The following is a 19,763-nucleotide window of genomic DNA, read 5'->3' as shown; positions in this document are numbered from 1 at the left end:
CTCTTTGTTTTATCCACTGAGCACTTCTGTGCGAGCAATAGTTCTGAATGTTCAGTCTAAAGCCTAAGGGGGCTCTCCCTTTTTGAATAGTCTCTTATCTTGTGTTTTCTTTTCTCAGCGGGTTGTTAATTGCCTCATTCTCTATCTGGCTTTCGCCCCCTACACTCGACGGAAACGGCACTATCTAAAGTCTGCAATGACCTGTTCCTTGCCAAATCGAAAGGTCACTACTCCATCCTTATCCTCCTCGACCTATCCGCCGGTTTTGACACTGTCAATCACAACTTACTTCTCGCCACACTGTCCTCATTTGGGTTCCAGGGCTCTGTCCTCTCCTGGTTCTCCTCTTATCTCTCCCACCATACCTTCAGAGTACATTCTCATGGTTCTTACTCCACCCCCATCCCACTCTCTGTTGGAGTTCCTCAGGGATCTGTCCTTGGACCCCTTCTTTTCTCAATCTAATCTCCTTTCATGGGTTCCAGTATCATCTTTTTTGTGTGTGTGTTTAATCTCTTTATTATTATACATTTTATACAAGCATATCACTTGCAAAAGAAAAATTCCACTATGGTAATAATTCTAAGGAAAATTATCTGTACACAAATAATTCTATAGTTTCATATAAGTCCACTACCAGAGTCCAATAGTCCTATAAAGGAGAGAAAGGAAAATAATCTACTACATCAAATTGAGTTTCAGACAGGTTTGTATTCGGTTTTTTCTTATATAAGAGCTCTTCTAGCTGTTATAAAGGAGGACAATTGGTCAGGATCAAAATATACATATTTCACTGACTGGTAGGAAATTAAACATTTACATGGGTATTTAAGATAAAAAGTTGCTCCCATTTGGAGTACCTCCTGTTTCATTTGCAAAAAAAATTTCCGTCGCCTTTGCGTTTCCATCGCTAGATCTGGAAAAACACGAGTTTGCAAACCACGAAAAGTTTTATCTATCTTCTGAAAGAATTTTTTTAAAATCCAGATCTTGACAGAGGGTAACGCTACTGTAGCCAACAAAGTAGTAGCTGTTATTTGCTCTGTATCTGACATTTCGAGCAAAGCTGAAACATCAAGTGGTTGATCATTTTTTATATTATTCCTTTGTTGATTGTCCAAAACTCTCACAGGAATATAAAAGACCTGTGAAAAGGGTGGTATATCTTTGTCTTCTATTTCTAATATTTCTTTAAAGTAATTTTTCAACATTTCTCTAGGTGAAATTAAAGGTTGTCGCGGGAAATTAATAAAACGGAGATTTTTACTTCTAGAGGTGTTCTCCAACATTTCTGATTTTCTCCTCAAATTGATCAATCTTTAAGCATTGTTTGATTGCAAAGTCTGTGACTCTGAGGAGACTTTTTCCTGTTTCACCATGTCTTCTTTAACAGCTTTCACCTCATTTTCTATTTTTTTTAATTTCCCATCTAACATCACAACTTCATTGGATATTTTTCTCATTTGGGGGCATAAAGTCTTCCCCATTTCTGCAATTAACAGCCACAGATTATCTAAAGCACTTCTTGTGGTTTTTGAAAAAGTTTTGCAAATGCTAAAGCCTCACTCTCTTCCTGTGAAACATGTCTCTCACCTCCCAATGTCTCTCTCATCTCCTCCTGCATGTGGGACATCAGGGAGCTAGTTGTAAAAACTCCTTTCCTTGTCATCAAGCAGATGAAGCCATTACGTATGGGTTATGTCCATCAACCAGCAGGGGAGATAGAGAGCACTCAAACCTTCACAGTGCCCTCTTGGCCAGCTAGCTCCACTGCCTCTTCAGTATTCTGTATCTCCCTTAGCAGCAGTGTTGCCAGGTGGGCGGTTTTACCGCCCAATTGGGCGGTTTTCCGCGACCCGCCGCGGGAAATTTTTGCCCGCGGCGGGTTGCGGTTTTTTGGGCTGCTTTTTGGGCTTCAGGGCGGTTTTTTGGGCGGCTTTTTGCCTTTTTCGGCCGCGGGGGCGGGGTTAGTGACGTTTTTGGGCGGGGTTAGTGACGTTTTTGGGCGGGGCTGATGACGTGGGAGGCGGGGCCGATGACGTGGGAGGCGGGGCCGGTGACAGCGGGGGTGATGACGGCGGGGGCGGGGGTGATGACGCGGGGGTGGGGGTGTCAGGGGCGGGGTTTGTGTTTGGGCAGGTGTTTGGGCTGTTTTTTGGCCTGGATTGGGCTGGAAAAAAAAATTTCCACCTGGCAACCCTGCTTAGCAGGGTGGCTGCAGCTTGTTCGAGCTCCAGAAAAATCTGCCGGGAGGTGGTTCCTGGCTTGCCAGTTGTTAACCGGGGTGTTGGAGGCTATAGCAGCTTCACTTTAAAGGCACATAGGTTAGCCCTTTCCCTGCCTTACCCATACCTCTGTGGATGTGGACCTATTGCCTTGCTTTCCCTGTCCTTACCCACCAACAGTGGATGCAGGCATATAGGTTCACCCTTTCCCTGCCTTTCCCACTCATCTGAGCCTCCGGAGTCTTCAATACCTCTGCTTTCCTCACAGCTTAAAAAAAAAAAAAAAAAAAAAGTCGCGTCGCGTTTTTAAACGCAGAGACGCTGGAACAGAGGTTTTTGACCTGATTTTCAGCAGGATCGTAGTTGTACACTAGATCCTTTGAGGTAAGAGTGTTTTCCAACTCCTCCGGGGTGGGCCAGCGATCGGGGCAATTTTGGCGTGAACCACCATTTTGGATTTTACCGCCGTTTTTCGGCGATGGCTGTGGACAATGTAAAGCGCTGTTCCACATGGCAAGCGCAAATCAGCAGCAGGGCTCTGCAAATCGTGCTGTATTGGCGTAGGAGCCGGCCCGAGCATGGTGAGCGATGTTTCTTCCCGCTCTGAGCTGGCAGCGGGCGCCATTTTGCTTACACCGCATGGCGCGGCCTCCGTGGACACGGAGAGACCTGAGCCGGGTGGGGCACCTCGAGATGAGGTTATTTCAGGAGTGGCTAGCACCGGACAGGATTTGGGTGCCCAGGGTGAGATTTTCTCCCCGGATTTTGTGCTTTTGCTGCATAAAGCATACATGATGAAAAGAGCCCTTCCTCAAGGGTCGCCTGAGGCTCCTCTGATTTCCGCCCCCCCCCCCCCCCCCCCCCCCGATGGATTCTGGCCTGGGACTGCCCAGTGAGGCTTTTTTTCCCGGATGCTTGGCCTAAAGATAAGTGCAGAAGGGTTAATTCCCCTTCAGATTGTGGTGCACCTTCCCCCCCCCCCCCCCCCCCCCCCCCCCCGTGGTCGGGGTGTGAGGATTCGTAGAACTCTGACAGACGTTCTTGGTCTGAGGAACCAGAGTCGGGTGCGGATTTACCACAGGATCTGGATGATCCCTCCGTGGTGAGGATTTTCCACCGTGATGAGCTGCCAGCGCTTATTTCAGATACCCTGCAGGCCCTCTCGCTTGAAGATCCTGACAGTGGCATGGCCTCCTCGGGTAATCCCAGGATGGCTAGTACCAAGAAAGCTGCTCGGGCCTTCCCTTTGCATGACTCCATCCTAGAGCTTGTTTCGGCTCAGTGGGCTGACCCCGAGGGACCTTTGAGAGTTTCCAGGGCTATGGGGCAGTTATACCCTCTGCGTGAGGGACATATGGCTCATTTTCAAATGCCTACAGTGGATGCCCTAGTCACTGCGGTGACAAAGAGAACTACCCTCCCTGTTGAAGGAGGTGTTGCCCTGAAGGACGTTCAAGACCGTAGGCTGGAAACAGCGTTGAAACGGTCCTTTGAAATTGCAGGTCTCACTGTTCGGGCGTCTGCATGCAGCTGTTATGCTGTGAGAGCCTGCCTAGCTTGGCTGCAACAGGCAGTGGCTCAGCCCGGAGATGGAGCGGAGCCCTTCTTGGATGTGGCTCCGCAGATGGAGGTGACCTTGTCCTTTCTGGCTGATGCCCTTTATGACCTTGTCAGAGCTTCGGCTAAACAAATGGCAGTAGCAGTGGCGGCTCGCCGTCGTCTGTGGCTACGACACTGGGCAGCGGACATGGCCTCTAAGCAAAGGTTGGTGAAGTTGCCTTTTCAAGGACTTCTCCTATTTGGTGAGGAGTTAGAGAAAATTGTGAAAGGCCTGGGTGATCCAAAACCCCAGCGCTTGCCCGAAGATAGAGGCCTTCCTCTAAGGGCCAGGCGGTCCACTTCTCGTACAGACCTCGCTTCCGTGAAGCTAGAAGGTACCGCCCGGGGCGTTCTGCTGGGTTCACTTCATGTGCCCGTGGTCAGCAGAGGAACTCCTTTCGCTCGGACAAGCGTTCCGCAGCCGGTGGCTCAAGACCAGGAGTTCAGGGGCGACCCTCTCAATGATGGTGCGCCGGCCCTCTCCTCGATGCCTGTCATCGGAGGACGGCTTTCCCTCTTTGTCGAGGAGTGGGCCAAGATTTCCTCAGATCAGTGGGTTCTGGACCTGATCAGAGATGGATACAGAATAGAATTCAACGCCCCAGTAAGAGACGTGTTTATGGAGTCCCGATGCGGTTCTGCCGTCAAACGGGCGGCGGTGGAGGAGACTTTACAAGGTCTGATTCAGTTAGGGGCAGTGACCCTGGTGCCTCCCGCCGAGCAAGGCTGCGGCCGATACTCCATCTACTTTGTGGTGCCGCAAAAAGGTGGGTCCTTTCGCCCTATTCTGGACTTAAAAGAAGTGAACAAGTCCCTGAGAGTGCGGCATTTCCACATGGAATCCCTGCGCTCCGTCATTGCGGCGGTTCAGCCAGGAGAGTTTCTCACGTCTCTAGACCTGAAAGAAGCTTACTTGCACATACTGATTTGGCCCCCGCACCAGAAGTTTCTGAGGTTTGCGGTGTTGGGAAACATTTCCAGTTCAGGGCCTTGCCTTTTGGCCTCGCCACAGCTCCCCGAACCTTTTCGAAAGTAATGGTGGTAGTAGCTGCTTTTCTCAGGCGAGAAGGTATCAGGGTTCACCCGTACCTAGACGACTGGCTCATCAGAGCAGACTCTGCAACAGAGAGCTTACAAGCTACAGCCAGAGTGGTCTCAGTACTGCAATCTCTAGGCTGGGTCATCAATATGGCCAAAAGTCACCTGTCCCCTTCACAATCTCTAGAGTTTTTGGGGGCCAGGTTCGACACAGTCTCGGGCTATGTGTTCCTACCCGAGCTAAGGCGGTGCAAGCTTCAGAATCAGGTCCGTCTGCTCCTGAGGATGCCCCGCCCGTGAGCTTGGGACATTGTCCAGCTGCTGGGATCGATGACAGCCACGCTGGAAGTGGTACCCTGGGCGAGAGCGCACCTGAGACCTCTACAGTATTCCCTACTCCGGAGATGGTCCCCCTATTTCTCAGGATTACCAATGCAGACTTACTTGGCTCCCTGCGGCCCGTCTCAGCATGGAGTGGTGGCTCTCGGACAGCATGCTGCGGTGAGGAATGCCGCTGACGCTCCCCGTTTGGTGCCTAGTGGTAACAGATGCCAGCCTGAAGGGCTGGGGCGCACACTGCAAGGGGAAGCATGCCCAGGGTCTATGGACACCCGAGGAGTCGGAGTGGTCCATCAACCGCCTAGAGTTGAAAGCGGTGTTTCAGGCGCTTCTGGCCTTTCAAGTGACCCTGGAAGGATTGGCTGTCAGAGTGATGTCGGACAACACGACAATGGTGGCCTATATAAATCGACAAGGCGGAACAAGGTGCAGAGCACTAGCCGCGCAGGCCGAACTGATTTGCCACTGGGCCGAGCTGCATCTTCAGTGTCTGTCGGCAGCTCATATTGCAGGTCAGAGCAATGTGCAGGCCGATTATCTGAGCAGGCATCAGATCGATACAGCAGAATGGAATCTGGCAGACGAAGTATTCCTGCAGATCTGTGCCAAATGGGGCAAGCCCATGATGGATCTAATGGCGACAAGTGCCAATACCAAAGTCCCGTGCTTCTTCAGCAGACGGAGAGATCCTCGCTCGGCGGGGTTGGATGCCTTGGCTCAACCCTGGCCTCCGGGTCTACTTTGTGTTTCCCCCATGGCCCTTGATAGGGCGCCTGCTCTTGCGGATTCGGCTGCACCCAGGAGAAGTGGTCCTCATCGCCCCGGATTGGCCAAGGAGACCTTGGTATGCAGACCTCCGACAGATGCTCCTGGAGGCTCCTCTGCCGTTACCTCTGGTACCGAACCTGTTGACTCAGGGACCGGTAGCCATGGAGGACGCCGGCCGCTTTGGTCTTACGGCATGGCTATTGAGAGGGCGCAATTGAGGGATAAAGGTTATTCCAATAAAGTTATTTCCACTCTCCTGCAAGCCCGCAAGCGGTTCACTTCCGTGGCTTATGCCAGGATTTGGTGCCTGTTTGAGTCTTGGTGTGCTTCCAGAGCCATTGTTCCAATGCGGGCTCCTGTCTCGCCGATTCTGGACTTTTTGCAGGAAGGTGTACAAAAAGGCTTGGCCTATAATTCCCTGCGGGTGCAGGTGGCAGCGTTGGCCTCCCTTCGTGGTAAGGTGGAAGGCGTGTCTTTGGCTGCTCACCCAGATGTGGCACGGTTTCTTAGAGGGGTGCTTCGGCTCCGACCTCCAGTGCGAGCACCCTGTCCAGCTTGGAACCTGGGGCTAGTTTTGAAAACCCTGCAGGCATCTCCTTTTGAGCCGCTTCGGCGAGCATCGGAGAAAGACTTGACACTGAAGGCCGTTTTTCTGGTGGCCATTACCTCGGCGAGACGGGTGTCAGAGCTCCAGGCGCTGTCCTGTAGATACCCATTTCTGCAATTTTCAGAGTCCGGAGTCACGATTCGGACCGTGCCTTCCTTTATGCCTAAGGTGGTTTCAGCCTTTCACTTAAACCAGCCTATTTTCTTGCCCTCTTTTTCAGAGGAAGAGTTTCCAGAATCTTTTGGGCAGCTGCACCTTTTGGATGTGCGCAGGACTCTGCTGCAGTATCTGCGAGTTACTAACTCTTTCAGGACTTCTGATCATCTGTTTGTTTTGCTATCCGGTTCTCGCAGAGGGTCTCCAGCGTCTAAAGCCACTATTGCCCACTGGCTCAAAGAAACTATCTTTTCAGCTTATCTGCTGGCCGGCAGGGTTCCGCCTGTAGCCTTTAAGGCACATTCTACTAGAGCGATTTCTTCCTCTTGGGCTGAAACGGGAGCACTCTCTCTTCAAGAGATATGCAGTGCAGCAACATGGGCTTCTAAGCTCTCCTTTGCCCGACATTACAGGCTGGATGTGGCTGCCAGGAGGGATGTGCGTTTTGGTGCACAAGTGCTAGCGCGTGGTGTGGCTTGTTCCCACCCTATCTAGGGATTGCTTTGTTACATCCCATACGTAATGGCTTCATCTGCTTGATGACAAGGAAGGGAAAATTAGGTTCTTACCTTGGTAATTTTCTTTCCTTTAGTCATAGCAGATGAAGCCATGAGCCCTCCCTGTATGATTGTCTGTATGCTGGGAATCTGTTTTTCAGGTTCTGTTCTAATTTCCTGAAGTTAGTTCCTTCCTTGGGAGAAAGTTGGAAAACAATCTTCAGGATTCATGTTCAGTTTAAATTTAGGAGGATGTGTTCATTCCCTCCAGCATGTTTTTTTTGGAGGATGTGTTGATTCTCTCCAGGAGGCGCGTGTGTTCCCCTCCAGTTCTATAAATAGGAGGATGTGTTCATTCCCTCCAGCATGTTTTTTTTTGGAGGATGTGTTGATTCTCTCCAGGAGGCGCGTGTGTTCCCCTCCACTTATACAATAAGGAGGATGAGTTTATTCCCTCCAGGAGGATGTGCATTCCCTCCTTTATGAGTTCATGCCCTTGTGATGGGCCATCGTTTGCTGTGAGGAAAGCTCTTGTGATTCCTATTGCGGTTTGCCATACTGCTTTGGAAGCTTCAAATACTGAAGAGGCATTGGAGCTAGCTGGCCAAGAGGGCACTGTGAAGGTTTGAGTGCTCTCTATCTCCCCTGCTGGTTGATGGACATAACCCATATGTAATGGCTTCATCTGCTATGACTAAAGGAAAGAAAATTACCAAGGTAAGAACCTAATTTTCCCATCTTCTCTGTTAAGGCTACAACTGCTTCCCGTCCATGCCCGCCCTGAAGCACTTCAGTATTCAGGGCTGAGGACGCTGCCAACCGAGAGCTGCTTCCCACAGGCTGTGGGGGAGGGGCCCTTCTGTCGGGGCTCAGGGAGACTTTCAGTTCAGGGTTCAGCTCTAGGTCTACTGTCCCGGGCTGAACCAGCGAACCGCTCATCGATGACGTAACTTCCGAAATTTGAGCTCTCTGAAGGTAAGAATCAATCAAGCCTGATGAGACTAAAGGTCTTTGCTGCTGGGATGCAGTAGCAGCTGCTCTGCCTCGTCTCTTCGGCATTCTCAGGAAATAACTTTAGTTTAAAGTGAAAACCACAGGAGCTCAGAAAAACAGGTCTGACTCAGTCAACAGCCATCTTGGACTCCGCACCTCCAATATCATCTTTATGCTGATGACATCCAGCTTTATCTCTCCACACCAGACATCACTGCAGAAATCCAGGCTAAAGTATCAGCCTGCTTAGCCGACATTGCGGCCTGGATGTCCAACCGCCACTTGAAACTGAACATGGCCAAGACAACATGGCCAAGACTGAGCTTATTGTCTTCCCTCCCAAACCCACTTCTCTCCCTCCATTCTCTATCTCTGTTGATAACACCCTCATCGTTCCCTTCTCATCTGCCCGCAACCTCGGAGTCATCTTCGATTCCTCCCTCTCCTTCTCTGCGCATATCCAGCAGATAGCCAAGACCTGTCACTTCTTCCTCTATAACATCAGCAAAATTCGCCCTTTCCTCTCTGAGCACACCACCCGAACTCTCATCCACTCTCTCATTACCTCTCGCCTTGACTACTGCAACCTACTCTTCACTGGCCTCCCACTTTACCATCTATCCCCCCTTCAGTCCGTTCAAAGCTCTGCTGCACGTCTTATCTTCCACCTAGACCGGTACACTCATATCACCTCTCTCCTGAAGTCACTTCACTAGTTTCCAATCAGGTACCGCATACAGTTCAAGCTTCTCCTACTAACCTACAAATGCACTCGATCTACAGCCCCTCCTTACCTCTCTACCCTCATCTCCCCTTACATTCCTATTCGTAACTTCCGTTCTCAAGACAAATTCCTCCTTTCTGTACCCTTCTCCACCACCGCCAACTCCAGGCTCCGCCCTTTCTGCCTCACCTCACCCCATGCTTGGAATAAACTCCCTGAGCCCATACGCCAGGCCCCCTCCCTGCCCATCTTCAAAGCCTTGCTCAAAGCCCACCTCTTCAATGTCACCTTCGGCACCTAACCACAATACCTCTATTCAGGAAATCTAGACTGCCCCAACTTGACATTTCGCTCATTAGATTGTAAGCTCCTTGGAGCAGGGACTGTCCTTTTGTTAATCTGTACAGCGCTGCGTAACCCTAGTAGCGCTCTAGAAATGTTTAGTAGTAGTAGTTTCTTTCCGGTTCAGTAGATTTCCATCAGAAGGCTGCTACTCCAGCCGTTTTACCTAGTTAATGTTAGTACAACTCTATAAGCTTCAGCCGAGCAGCTCCTGGATTCACAGTATCACTTCTCGTTATTCACATCACACTGTGTTCTCTTTGATCAAGCCTCCTTATTCACATCACACTGTGTTCTGTTTGATCAAAGAGAACACAGTGTGATGTGAATCCAGGAGCTGCTCTGCTGAAGCTTATAGAGCTGTACTAAGATTAACTAAGTGAAACGGCTGGAGTAGCAGCCTTCGGATGGAAATCTACTGAACCTGAAAGAAACTGTAGAGAATGAGGCAATTAACAACCTGCTGAGAAAAGAAAACAACACAAGATAAGAGACTATTCAAAAAGGGAGAGCCTCTTAGGCTTTAGGGGCAGATGCACTAAACTAAACATGACTTTAACAACCCTTTAACGAACAACTTTTGAACCAGCAGCAAACGAAAACGGAATGCAGATGAGCAAATTGTGTAGAAACCCTATTGTAATGAGATGCACTAACCTTTTCCGATTGCCTTAACGGTGCAAATCGCCAGAAAATTTAACGAGAGGTTACTCAGCAAACTTCGCAATGCTATGTTGACTGGCTGCCAGTCAGCATAGCATTGCGAAGTTTGCTGAGTAAGCTTGGGAAGCACTTATGTAAGGTGGTTGTATGACTACTTTTAGGGGTTTACTTTGCTTTTTACCCCTATTAGGTTTTTTACCCCTGACGCAGCCTGAGGGCGAAACGTGGCCACGTCGGGTAACTTGTAATAAACCACTTCTTCTGTTACCCTCCTGCTCTATTTTTGTCTTTTTTGATCTGCTTTTTTTTCTTTTGATTTGTGTGGTGTATGGTGTGAATGATTGACGGGAGTGTTTACAGATTTGTAAATTTATGATGGTATAATAAACAAAGAATTGTTAAATATTTAAAATAATCAGAGTTACTGGGGAAAGTCAATATTCATGAGAGATCTGCATACAGTGGAGGCAGTGCATGCAAATCTCTCATGAATATTCATTCTGGAGTTCCTGAAAATCTGACTGGCTAGGGAGCAAATTACATTTTGCCAAACTCAAGGAGAGGAACAAGTGAGAAGCAAAAATAAAGAAATAATGGTAAATTAGCACTTTGGGAATTAGATCAACTTTCCACTCGCAGTCCTAAAACATGAAAACTAAGAGGATCGGACACAAGGCTCAAATGTTACTAAAAATAGAAAAGCTGTTATTTAGACAATATTTGCAATAGAGAATGATACAGGGACAGGGACCCGCAGTAACTGCAGGAATGGGGATGATGAGAGAGCCCATGAGGATGGAGACACACTTTGTCCCTGTGTCACTTTCTGCTTTGAAACCTGTTAATGAACTAGACTGTTATTTAGGTTTGATGTAGATGACAATATTTTAATTTTTTCGAAAAACAAGCAAACATGCTGGCCACAACTAGCAAAATTTGCATGGGGGATCCTGTACATCCTGCTACCAGCACATCTTCTAAAAAGACATCTTCTATTGCAGGAGGGACTGTGGAAGACATGAGAGCTAGACTGAATCCTGAGATTAATAATGACTTCTTATTCCTATGCAGATTAAAAAATCATAACGGTGCTTCATAGGGCATATTTCTTCCCTCTAGAGCATACAGAACGGGTTGTATTTTGTACCCTTGGTCATTTTAACAGGGTGGATTAGGATTCCTTGGGGTAGTAGAAGTCAGCTATTGTTGGGATTGGGAGGGTAGAAGGTGGTGGGGTTATTATAGTTGGTGGGTTGTTGCTACTTTCACCACTGCTGCCGCCAACCCAGGGAGGCAGCTGCCCGGCAGCGGTGGTAGCGGGAAAGAGGAGAATGCCAATGCTGTGCTAACTGCTTCTTAACCCACATGAGGATTTTGCAAATGACCCACAGTTTGGGAACAGCTGCCTTAAAGGTTGCCTGGTGTCAGAAGTGTTAAATGTGCTTGCTATGAGGGGACAAACCCCATGCTGAGCAGGAAATAGTCTGGTGGCACATCTAGAAATTTGTAAGGCGTCCTGGGCATTTTTTTGCTTTTTAAGGCATTATAGTTTGGATTTGCAGGCAAGACAGAATGCAGTCTTTGGATAGAGCGTGTGGTCTGTGGATTTGGCTGTCCCACCCTTGTGCTACTCATCTGAACTGCTCTGGAGGAATGCTAAGGAAGGAGACCTGTGCTCATAGGTTTGTTTGTTTTTTAGTTCCTCCAGAGCAGTTCAGAACCAAGCCAGGGTTGTGTGTTTCAAGGCACTTGATGAAAATGGTCTACTGGGTGCAGATTGGAAGTAGAAATAAAAAAACAAAATTGACCATGAACTGGGCACATTTGAAAAGAAAAAAGTGACACACGAAATGTTCCCATTCTTGATGACTTAATCTTAGTAATATAGTGAAAGGCTTGAGGGGCCAGTTATCTAACTTTGTTATTAAGATACTGGCTTAAAGCTTTTGACACGGTTCCCCACAGGAGGCTCTTAAATAAACTGGAGGGGCTGAAGATAGGACCCGAAGTGGTGAACTGGATTAGGAACTGGTTGACGGACAGACGCCAGAGGGTGGTGGTGAATGGAATTCGCTCGGAGGAGCGAAAGGTAAGTAGTGGAGTGCCTCAAGGATCGGTGCTGGGACCGATTCTGTTCAATATATTTGTGAGTGACATTGCCGAAGGGTTAGAAGGTAAAGTTTGCCTATTTGCGGATGATACTAAGATCTGTAACAGAGTGGACACCCCGGAGGGAGTGGAAAACATGAAAAAGGACATACGGAAGCTAGAAGAATGGTCTAAGGTTTGGCAATTAAAATTCAATGCGAAGAAATGCAAAGTGATGCACTTAGGAAGTAGAAACCCACGGGAGACATGTGTTAGGTGGGGAGAGTCTGATAGGTATGGGCGGAGAGAGGGATCTTGGGGTGATAGTATCTGAGGATTTGAAGCCGACGAAACAGTGTGACAAGGCGGTGGCAGTAGCTAGAAGGTTGTTAGGCTGTATAAAGAGAGGTGTGACCAGCAGAAGAAAGGGGGTGTTGATACCCCTGTATAAGTCGTTGGTGAGACCCCACCTGGAGTATTGTGTTCAGTTTTGGAGGCCGTATCTTGTTAAGGATGTAAAAAGAATTGAAGCGGTGCAAAGAAAAGCTACGAGAATGGTATGGGATTTGCGATACAAGACGTATGAGGAGAGACTTGCTGAACTAAACATGTATACTCTGGAGGAAAGGAGAAACAGGGGTGATATGATACAGACGTTCAAATATTTGAAAGGTATTAATCCGCAAACAAATCTTTTCTGGAGATGGGAAGGTGGTAGAACGAGAGGACATGAAATGAGATTGAAGGGGGGCAGACTCAAGAAAAATGTCAGGAAGTATTTTTTCACGGAGAGAGTAGTGGATGCTTGGAATGCCCTCCCGCGGGAGGTGGTGGAAATGAAAACGGTAACGGAATTCAAACATGCATGGGATAAGCATAAAGGAATCCTGTGCCGAAGGAATGGATCCTCAGGAGCTTAGTCAAGATCGGGAAGCGGGGCTGGAGGTTGGGAGGCGGGGGGTAGGGCTGGGCAGACTTATACGGTCTGTGCCAGAGCCGGTGGTGGGAAGCGGGACTGGTGGTTGGGAGGCGGGGATAGTGCTGGACAGACTTGTACAGTCTGTGCCAGAGCCGGGCTTGGGAGGCAGGGCTGGGGAGGTGAGGATGGTGCTGGGCAGACTTATACGGTCTGTGCCTGTGCCAGAGCCGGTGGTTGGGAGGTGGGGCTGGTGGTTGGGAGGCGGGGATAGTGCGGGGCAGACTTATACGGTCTGTGCCCTGAAGAGCATAGGTACAAATCAAAGTAGGGTTTACACAAAAAGCAGCAAATATGAGTTATCTTGTTGGGCAGACTGGATGGACCGTGCAGGTCTTTTTCTGCCGTCATCTACTATGTTACTATGAATGCGCACAGGGTATTTAAAGGCTTAGTTTGAGGCTAGTGTTTTCTCAGTCTTCAGCTGCTGGTAGGAGTGCAAAACCCACTCATCTGAACTGTTCTGGAGGAACTAATGGAAAAAGATGATCAGGGAAGACCAAATTTCCACCTGTGAAAGTTAAGAGGATATTTTCAAAATATCGCATAGTCAGAATATAGGTATTTACAGACATATCTGGAGATATTTCCTTCTGTTCAGTGAGTTTGTAATTGTGGACATCTAAGACCCAATATTTAAATGGGCAGCAGGGGCTCCTTCCGATTTAAATCCCCTGGGCTGCCTAACCCCTGAAATTTATTGGCACTAAAGCAGGAAGTACCACTGAATATGGCCTCTGACTGCTCATAAAAAAAGTGGCCAGGTCAGGGGCAGTACAGGGGGTGGCATTTCGGAGGAGCACAGGGTTTTGTAGTTGCCAACTGGCTCTCATAGGTCATGAGCTACTGAGTTTTGGACTGGCAGCCGCATAGCTTAAAAAAAATTTTTTTTTTGAACCCCCTGAGCCCCCTCCCACCCTCCTGAAAAAGCTTCCTCCTTTCTTTCTCCTTCCTCAGGTCTGCCTCTGTCCCAGGCGCTCCACTGGCTTTTCTGCAGTAGGAGCACAGCACCCATACAGGCCTTTAAGTATGTTGCTTTTCATAGCTGTAAAATTAAGGATCATACTCTTATTTTTTTTTTTTAATCCAACAGATGATGGATTTAGGAATGACAGTGAAACAGTGAGAATGTGCAGTAAACAGCAAAAAAAGGAATGGAAACACCAAGACCCCTCCAGAGACGGCATCGATCCTTCAGCTGACTGTCAGGGAAGTATCAGTACCATAATACCGAGCAGTGTTAAAGCAGAAGGCCAGACAGGAGAAAAATTAGACAGAGAAAAGAGAAACTGCAACTATTGCCCAAAATGTGTACAACCTGGACGACTCGAATGTGACAGAGATTTTAAAAGTGATGATATTTGGGAAACCTTTACCCCAGACTCAAATGTTATTGAGCACCACATAAGCAGGCTTAGAACTGAAGTTCATGATTCTGGTGGTACACACAAAACTAACCTATCTGGATACTGTGAAAAACCATTTAAAAGTTCTGAATGTGAAAACTGTGTGAGTGAGAAAAGGAATGTACAACTGGATAAAATGGTGCATATGGGACATAAAGTATTTAAATGTTTCAAAAATGAAGCCTATATGCAACTGCATGAAATGAGTCACAAAGGAAACAAGCCATTTAACTGTTCTGAATGTGATAAATGTTTTAGATGCAAAGCTGAGCTGACAGTTCATATAAGGACTCATACGGGTGAGAAACCATTTAAATGTTCAGAATGTGATAAATGTTTTAAAAGCATGTCTGAGCTGAAACGGCACAAAAGGACTGAACAGAAGCCATTTCTATGTTCAGAATGCAATAAAAGTTTTAGATGCAAATCTGAACTGGCAATTCACAAAACAACTCATACAGGAAAAAAACCATTTCAATGTTCAGAATGTGGTAAATGTTTTATGTATAAGTACACACTGACAAATCATCAAAGGATTCATACCGGAGAGAAACCATTCAAATGTTCAAAATGTGATAAATGTTTTAAAACTACGTCTGAGCTGAAACGCCACAAAATGATTTGTACTGGACAGAAGCCATTTCCATGTTCAGAATGTAATAAAAGTTTTAGATGCAAATCTGAACTGACAATTCACAAAAGGAGTCATACAGGAGAAAAACCATTTCAATGTTTAGAATGTGATAAATGTTTTATGTACAAGAGCAAGCTGATAATGCATTTAAGATGTCATATGGGAGAGAAACTATTTAAATGTTCAGAATGTGATAAATGTTTTAGATGGAAATCTGATCTGACAATTCATTTAAGGACTCATACGGGTGAGAAACCATTTAAATGTTCAGAATGTGATAAATGTTTTAAAAGCATGTCCGAGCTGAAACGGCACAAAAGGATTAAACAGAAGCCATATTTATGTTCAGAATGTAATAAATGTTTTAGAGCCAAATCTGAACTGGCAGTTCACAAAACAACTCATACAGGAGAAAACCCATTTCAATGTTCAGAATGTGATAAATGTTTTAGATGGAAATCTGATCTGACAATTCATGTAAGGATTCATACGGGTGAGAAACCATTTAAATGTTCAGAATGTGATAAATGTTTTAAAAGCATGTCTGAGCTGAAACGGCACAAAAGGACTGAACAGAAGCCATTTCCGTGTTCAGAATGTAATAAATGTTTTAGATGCAAATCTGAACTGGCAATTCACAAAAGGAGTCATACAGGAGTCATACACGCTCTTTGAGCAGAGACTGTCTTTTTTTATGTATGGTGTACAGCGCTGCGTATGCCTTGTAGCGCTATAGATATGATAAATAGTAGTAGAAAAACCATTTCAATGTTCAAAAGCATGCTGACAATGCATTTAAGATGTCATAGGGGAGAGAAACAATGTGATAAATGTTTTAGATGCAAAGCTGAGCTGACAGTTCATATAAGGACTCATTTGGGTGAGAAACCATTAGGAGAAAAAACATTTCAATGTTTAGTATGTAATAATGTGCAAGAAGAACAAGCTGACAATGCATTTAAGATGTCATATGGGAGAGAAAGTATTGCAACAGAATCTATGCGGGATGCAAAGAACAACTCACTAAGAAACTCTAGACCGCTTAAAATACAACAGCAAGGCTGATATTTGGCAAATCGTGATTCGAAAGTGGCAAACCCCTTCGAAAAAACTGCACTGGCTACCAATCAAAGAATGTATTACCTTCAAAATCTGCACCCTGGTCCACAAAATTATCTACGGCCAAGTCCCAGGATACATGACAGACCTCATAAACCTATCAATCAGAAACAACTAGATCATCTCGAACATACCTAAACGTGCACTACCCAAACTGCAAAGGACTTAAATACAAAGCAACCTATGCATCTAGCTTCTCCTATATAAGCACACAACTATGGAACGCATTGCCAAAAGCTGTGAAAACAATCTACGACCACCTAAACTTCAGGAAATCACTTAAAAACCAACCTGTTCAAAAAGGCATACCCCACTGGCCCAACATAAATACCTATACTCTGCAACACAGCAAAACCAAAGCTCGTAATGGACACTATCCTGCTTATAATCGAACGAGAAAAACGCCCAAGTTCCGACTTAAATAGGGAGATGCACGTTTATCTCACAAAAACGAATAACGCGGTATAATCGAAAGCCGAACTTGGACGTTTTCAACTGCACTCCATCACGGAAGCGTACAAAGTTGACGGGGGTGTGGTGAAGGCGGGACTGGGGCATGGTTATCACCATAATGGGAAAAAAGTATGCGTTTGTAGCTAGAATTTAGGGCACTTTTCCTGGACCCTGTTTTTACACGAATAAGGCCCCAAAAAGTGCCCTAAATGACCAGATTACCACCAGAGGGAATCGGGGATGACCTCCCCTGACTCCCCCAGTGGTCACTAACCCCCTCCCACCACAAAATGATGTTTCACAACTTTTTATTTTCACCCTCAAATGTCATACCCACCTCCCTGGCATCAGTATGCAGGTCCCTGGAGCAGTTGTTAGGGGGTGCAGTGGACTTCAGGCAGGTGGACCCAGGCCCATCCCCCCCTACCTGTTACAATTGTGCTGCTTAATGCTTAGTCGGTGCCCGGTTGGTGTCCTGGCATGTGAGGGGGACCAGTGCACTACGAATCCTGGCCCCTCCCACGAACAAATGCCTTGGATTTATTCGTTTTTGAGCTGGGCGCTTTCATTTTCCATTATCACTGAAAAACAAAAACGCCCAGCTCACAAATTGTCGAATAAAACATGGACGTCTAATTTTTTCGAAAATACGGTTCGGTCAGCCCCTTCACGGACCCGTTCTCGGAGATAAACGCCCATGGAGATAGACGTTTTCGTTCGATTATGCCCCTCCACATAACCTTCCCTCTCCTGGTCCCCATTCTACCTGAAACTGTTAGAGGAGGCATAAAGAAGGCCTCCAGTATTCCATGCACAGAATTAATGTTTCATTTTTAGACAGGGAGAAATGGAGATTTCTCTCTTTCTGACCATGAGAATGAATATTGCTGGAAGCAATTCATTCAACCCCCCCCCCCCCCCCCCCCCCCCCACCCCTTAACCAGGTAATTGCAAAGCTGACTGCCCAGGATCTCTCCCATAAGTGTGGACAGGCCTCAGGGAATTGAATTCAGACAGAGGTCTTTCCCATGTCTTTTGTAAGGAAGCACTTCAAAGCAATAGAGAATGACCCTTTTTGTAACCATGAGAAAAACATCATTTACAGAAAATTGAATAACACTTGTAGAAACTCTTTTCCTGCCTTTAACAATAGATCAAATATTGCATCTCACAAAAGGAAGGCATGGATCTCACTTTAAGAAATAGATCTCTGGAGCCAGGTAAAAGTAGTCTTTTATTATGTACTTCCTTGAACACAAAAGAATCTATGTTCTGACATGTTTACAAAACACTGGGTCTGGGCTGGCAAGAGAGAAATCTAACACCTCTATAAGGAAACAGTTTAACTCTTGTCTTCTCTCTTTAGAATAAGATATAGGAAAATACTGAGACAATAGACCAAAAGGTTCTGACAAATATATTCTTTTATGAGAAAAGCTGTAAAGATGAATAGAAGAGAGATAATGATCCAAAACATTTGGACAACAGACCAAATGCATCTTCTAAGAAAATGTAAACATATGCTATGTATTTCTTTATTGATATCATAAAGAAGATCCTGACTGTAATTACAAGATGCTGACAAGGGGGGGAGAGAAACCTCCCCCTTCCTTTTACTGTAAGATAAAGAAAACCCTATTTAAACTTCCTTGTAAGACAGGGCCAGTGGTCAGCGTACATCTCTGTTGGCCCCAAGCCAGGGACTGACAGAATGTCCTGACCACTTTCCCACTGTATTTCCATTTCTGTAAAATGCTCTTCTTTCTATTCTGATCTGTATCTATTCTATTTCTTATTATTTATCCTATTTTTGGATAAAGAATAAACTTGTGTTAACCCCAAGAAGCTTCTTTGGATTTTTTCTTCTTTTTGTTTCTAGTTGTTATTTAGACTTAACCAGCTGTCCAGGTTTCTAAGATACCAGTTGAGAGGATTTGTCTGCGCAAGTACTGCTGGTTAGATTGGGCTCTGGAACGCAGCACGAAAAGGCGCAAACAAAACGCATGTACCTTTATTCGACCACAATATCACCTTGTATTTGTTTCTCTACCGGATTTGGCGCTTGCTTTTATGGTACTGTGTACCATTGTAGACAAAAGTAGAGGCTGACAAAAGACAAATCAATACCTGAAACGCATGTACCTTTATCTGACCACCATATCAACTTGTATTTGTTATCTAATGCCTGCAGTGGAGGCAGTACATGCAAATCTCTCTCATGAATATTCATTATGGGTATCCTGAAAACCTGACTGGCTGGGATGCCTCCAGGACCAGGTTTGGGAACCACTGCCATACAGTGTCCGTGTTTCTCAAAAAATATTCTCAAAACTCAGTTTCCAAATGCGCAAAAAGTTGAGGGTCTGTCAGCAACTTATCATTGAGCCGCCAAAACTTTAAGCCACACTGCACCCGAGAATGGTTTAACACCAGCGATACCGGCAAGTGTTCTGACCACACCCACTGTGCAATAGTTACTGTAGACCAGGTCTGGGAACCACTGCTTTAGGGCCCGTCTGTCTTTGGGAGAGCTTTAAGGATTTTGCTCGTGGTCTTTGTATACCGAAACAGGCCTTTTGTAATAGGGTGAAAAGTCAGCATCGCTTACAGCTTTGTCAGTGTTTGGGAGACCTGGAGCGTCCCATTGCGCCGTTAGTCAGCAATTAAGTCCATGTTGGAGAGAGTTGCAGGAGCTAGATTTGGAAGATTTAGCCTCTTGAGCAGGTACAACAGGAATATTTTGAAGGGGGGCAATAAGGCAGGATGTCTATTGGTGGCCAAAATTTGAAAGCAGCAAGCTCGAAATGCGATAAATGCAGATGAAAACTTCAAATGGCAATGTGGTTTAGGGTGAGGAAGCCATAGGACAAGAATTTGTCCGGTATGAAAAATTGTGTGCCGCAGATCAAGGGGTGCTAGATACTATGGTTGAGAGCTGTCTAGATAGAATTACATTACCTAGCTTGTTGTCAGCCCCAATTTCTATAGAGGAAGTGGAGGGGGTCATTCTGACATATAAAGCCCCAGTTTTAGATGGCTTCTCAATTTTTTTTTTTAATAAGGAGTTTGTTCAGCTTTTGGTAGAGCCGTTGACCCATTGCTATAATTATTGACAGAATCACAATTGCCGCTTTCC

At 46.2% G+C, this 19,763-nt stretch overlaps 1 protein-coding gene across 1 annotated transcript in view; it reads left to right on the top strand.

Annotated features, from left to right (window-relative positions):
- Positions 1-16,349, top strand: part of LOC115466873 (oocyte zinc finger protein XlCOF7.1-like) — a 34,853-nt gene extending 18,504 nt beyond the window's left edge. Inside the window, exon 4 of the mRNA XM_030198445.1 lies at positions 14,109-16,349. Within this exon, the coding sequence (XP_030054305.1) occupies positions 14,109-15,730 (1,622 nt within the window). The 3' untranslated portion in view covers positions 15,731-16,349. The remainder of the gene's footprint in view (positions 1-14,108) is intronic.
- The last annotated feature ends 3,414 nt before the right edge of the window (positions 16,350-19,763 follow it).

The sequence above is a fragment of the Microcaecilia unicolor genome, chromosome 3 (genome assembly GCF_901765095.1).
Source record: "Microcaecilia unicolor chromosome 3, aMicUni1.1, whole genome shotgun sequence".
In the NCBI taxonomy this organism is placed as follows: Eukaryota; Metazoa; Chordata; class Amphibia; order Gymnophiona; family Siphonopidae; genus Microcaecilia; species Microcaecilia unicolor.
This window is presented reverse-complemented; position numbering and strand designations above follow the sequence as displayed.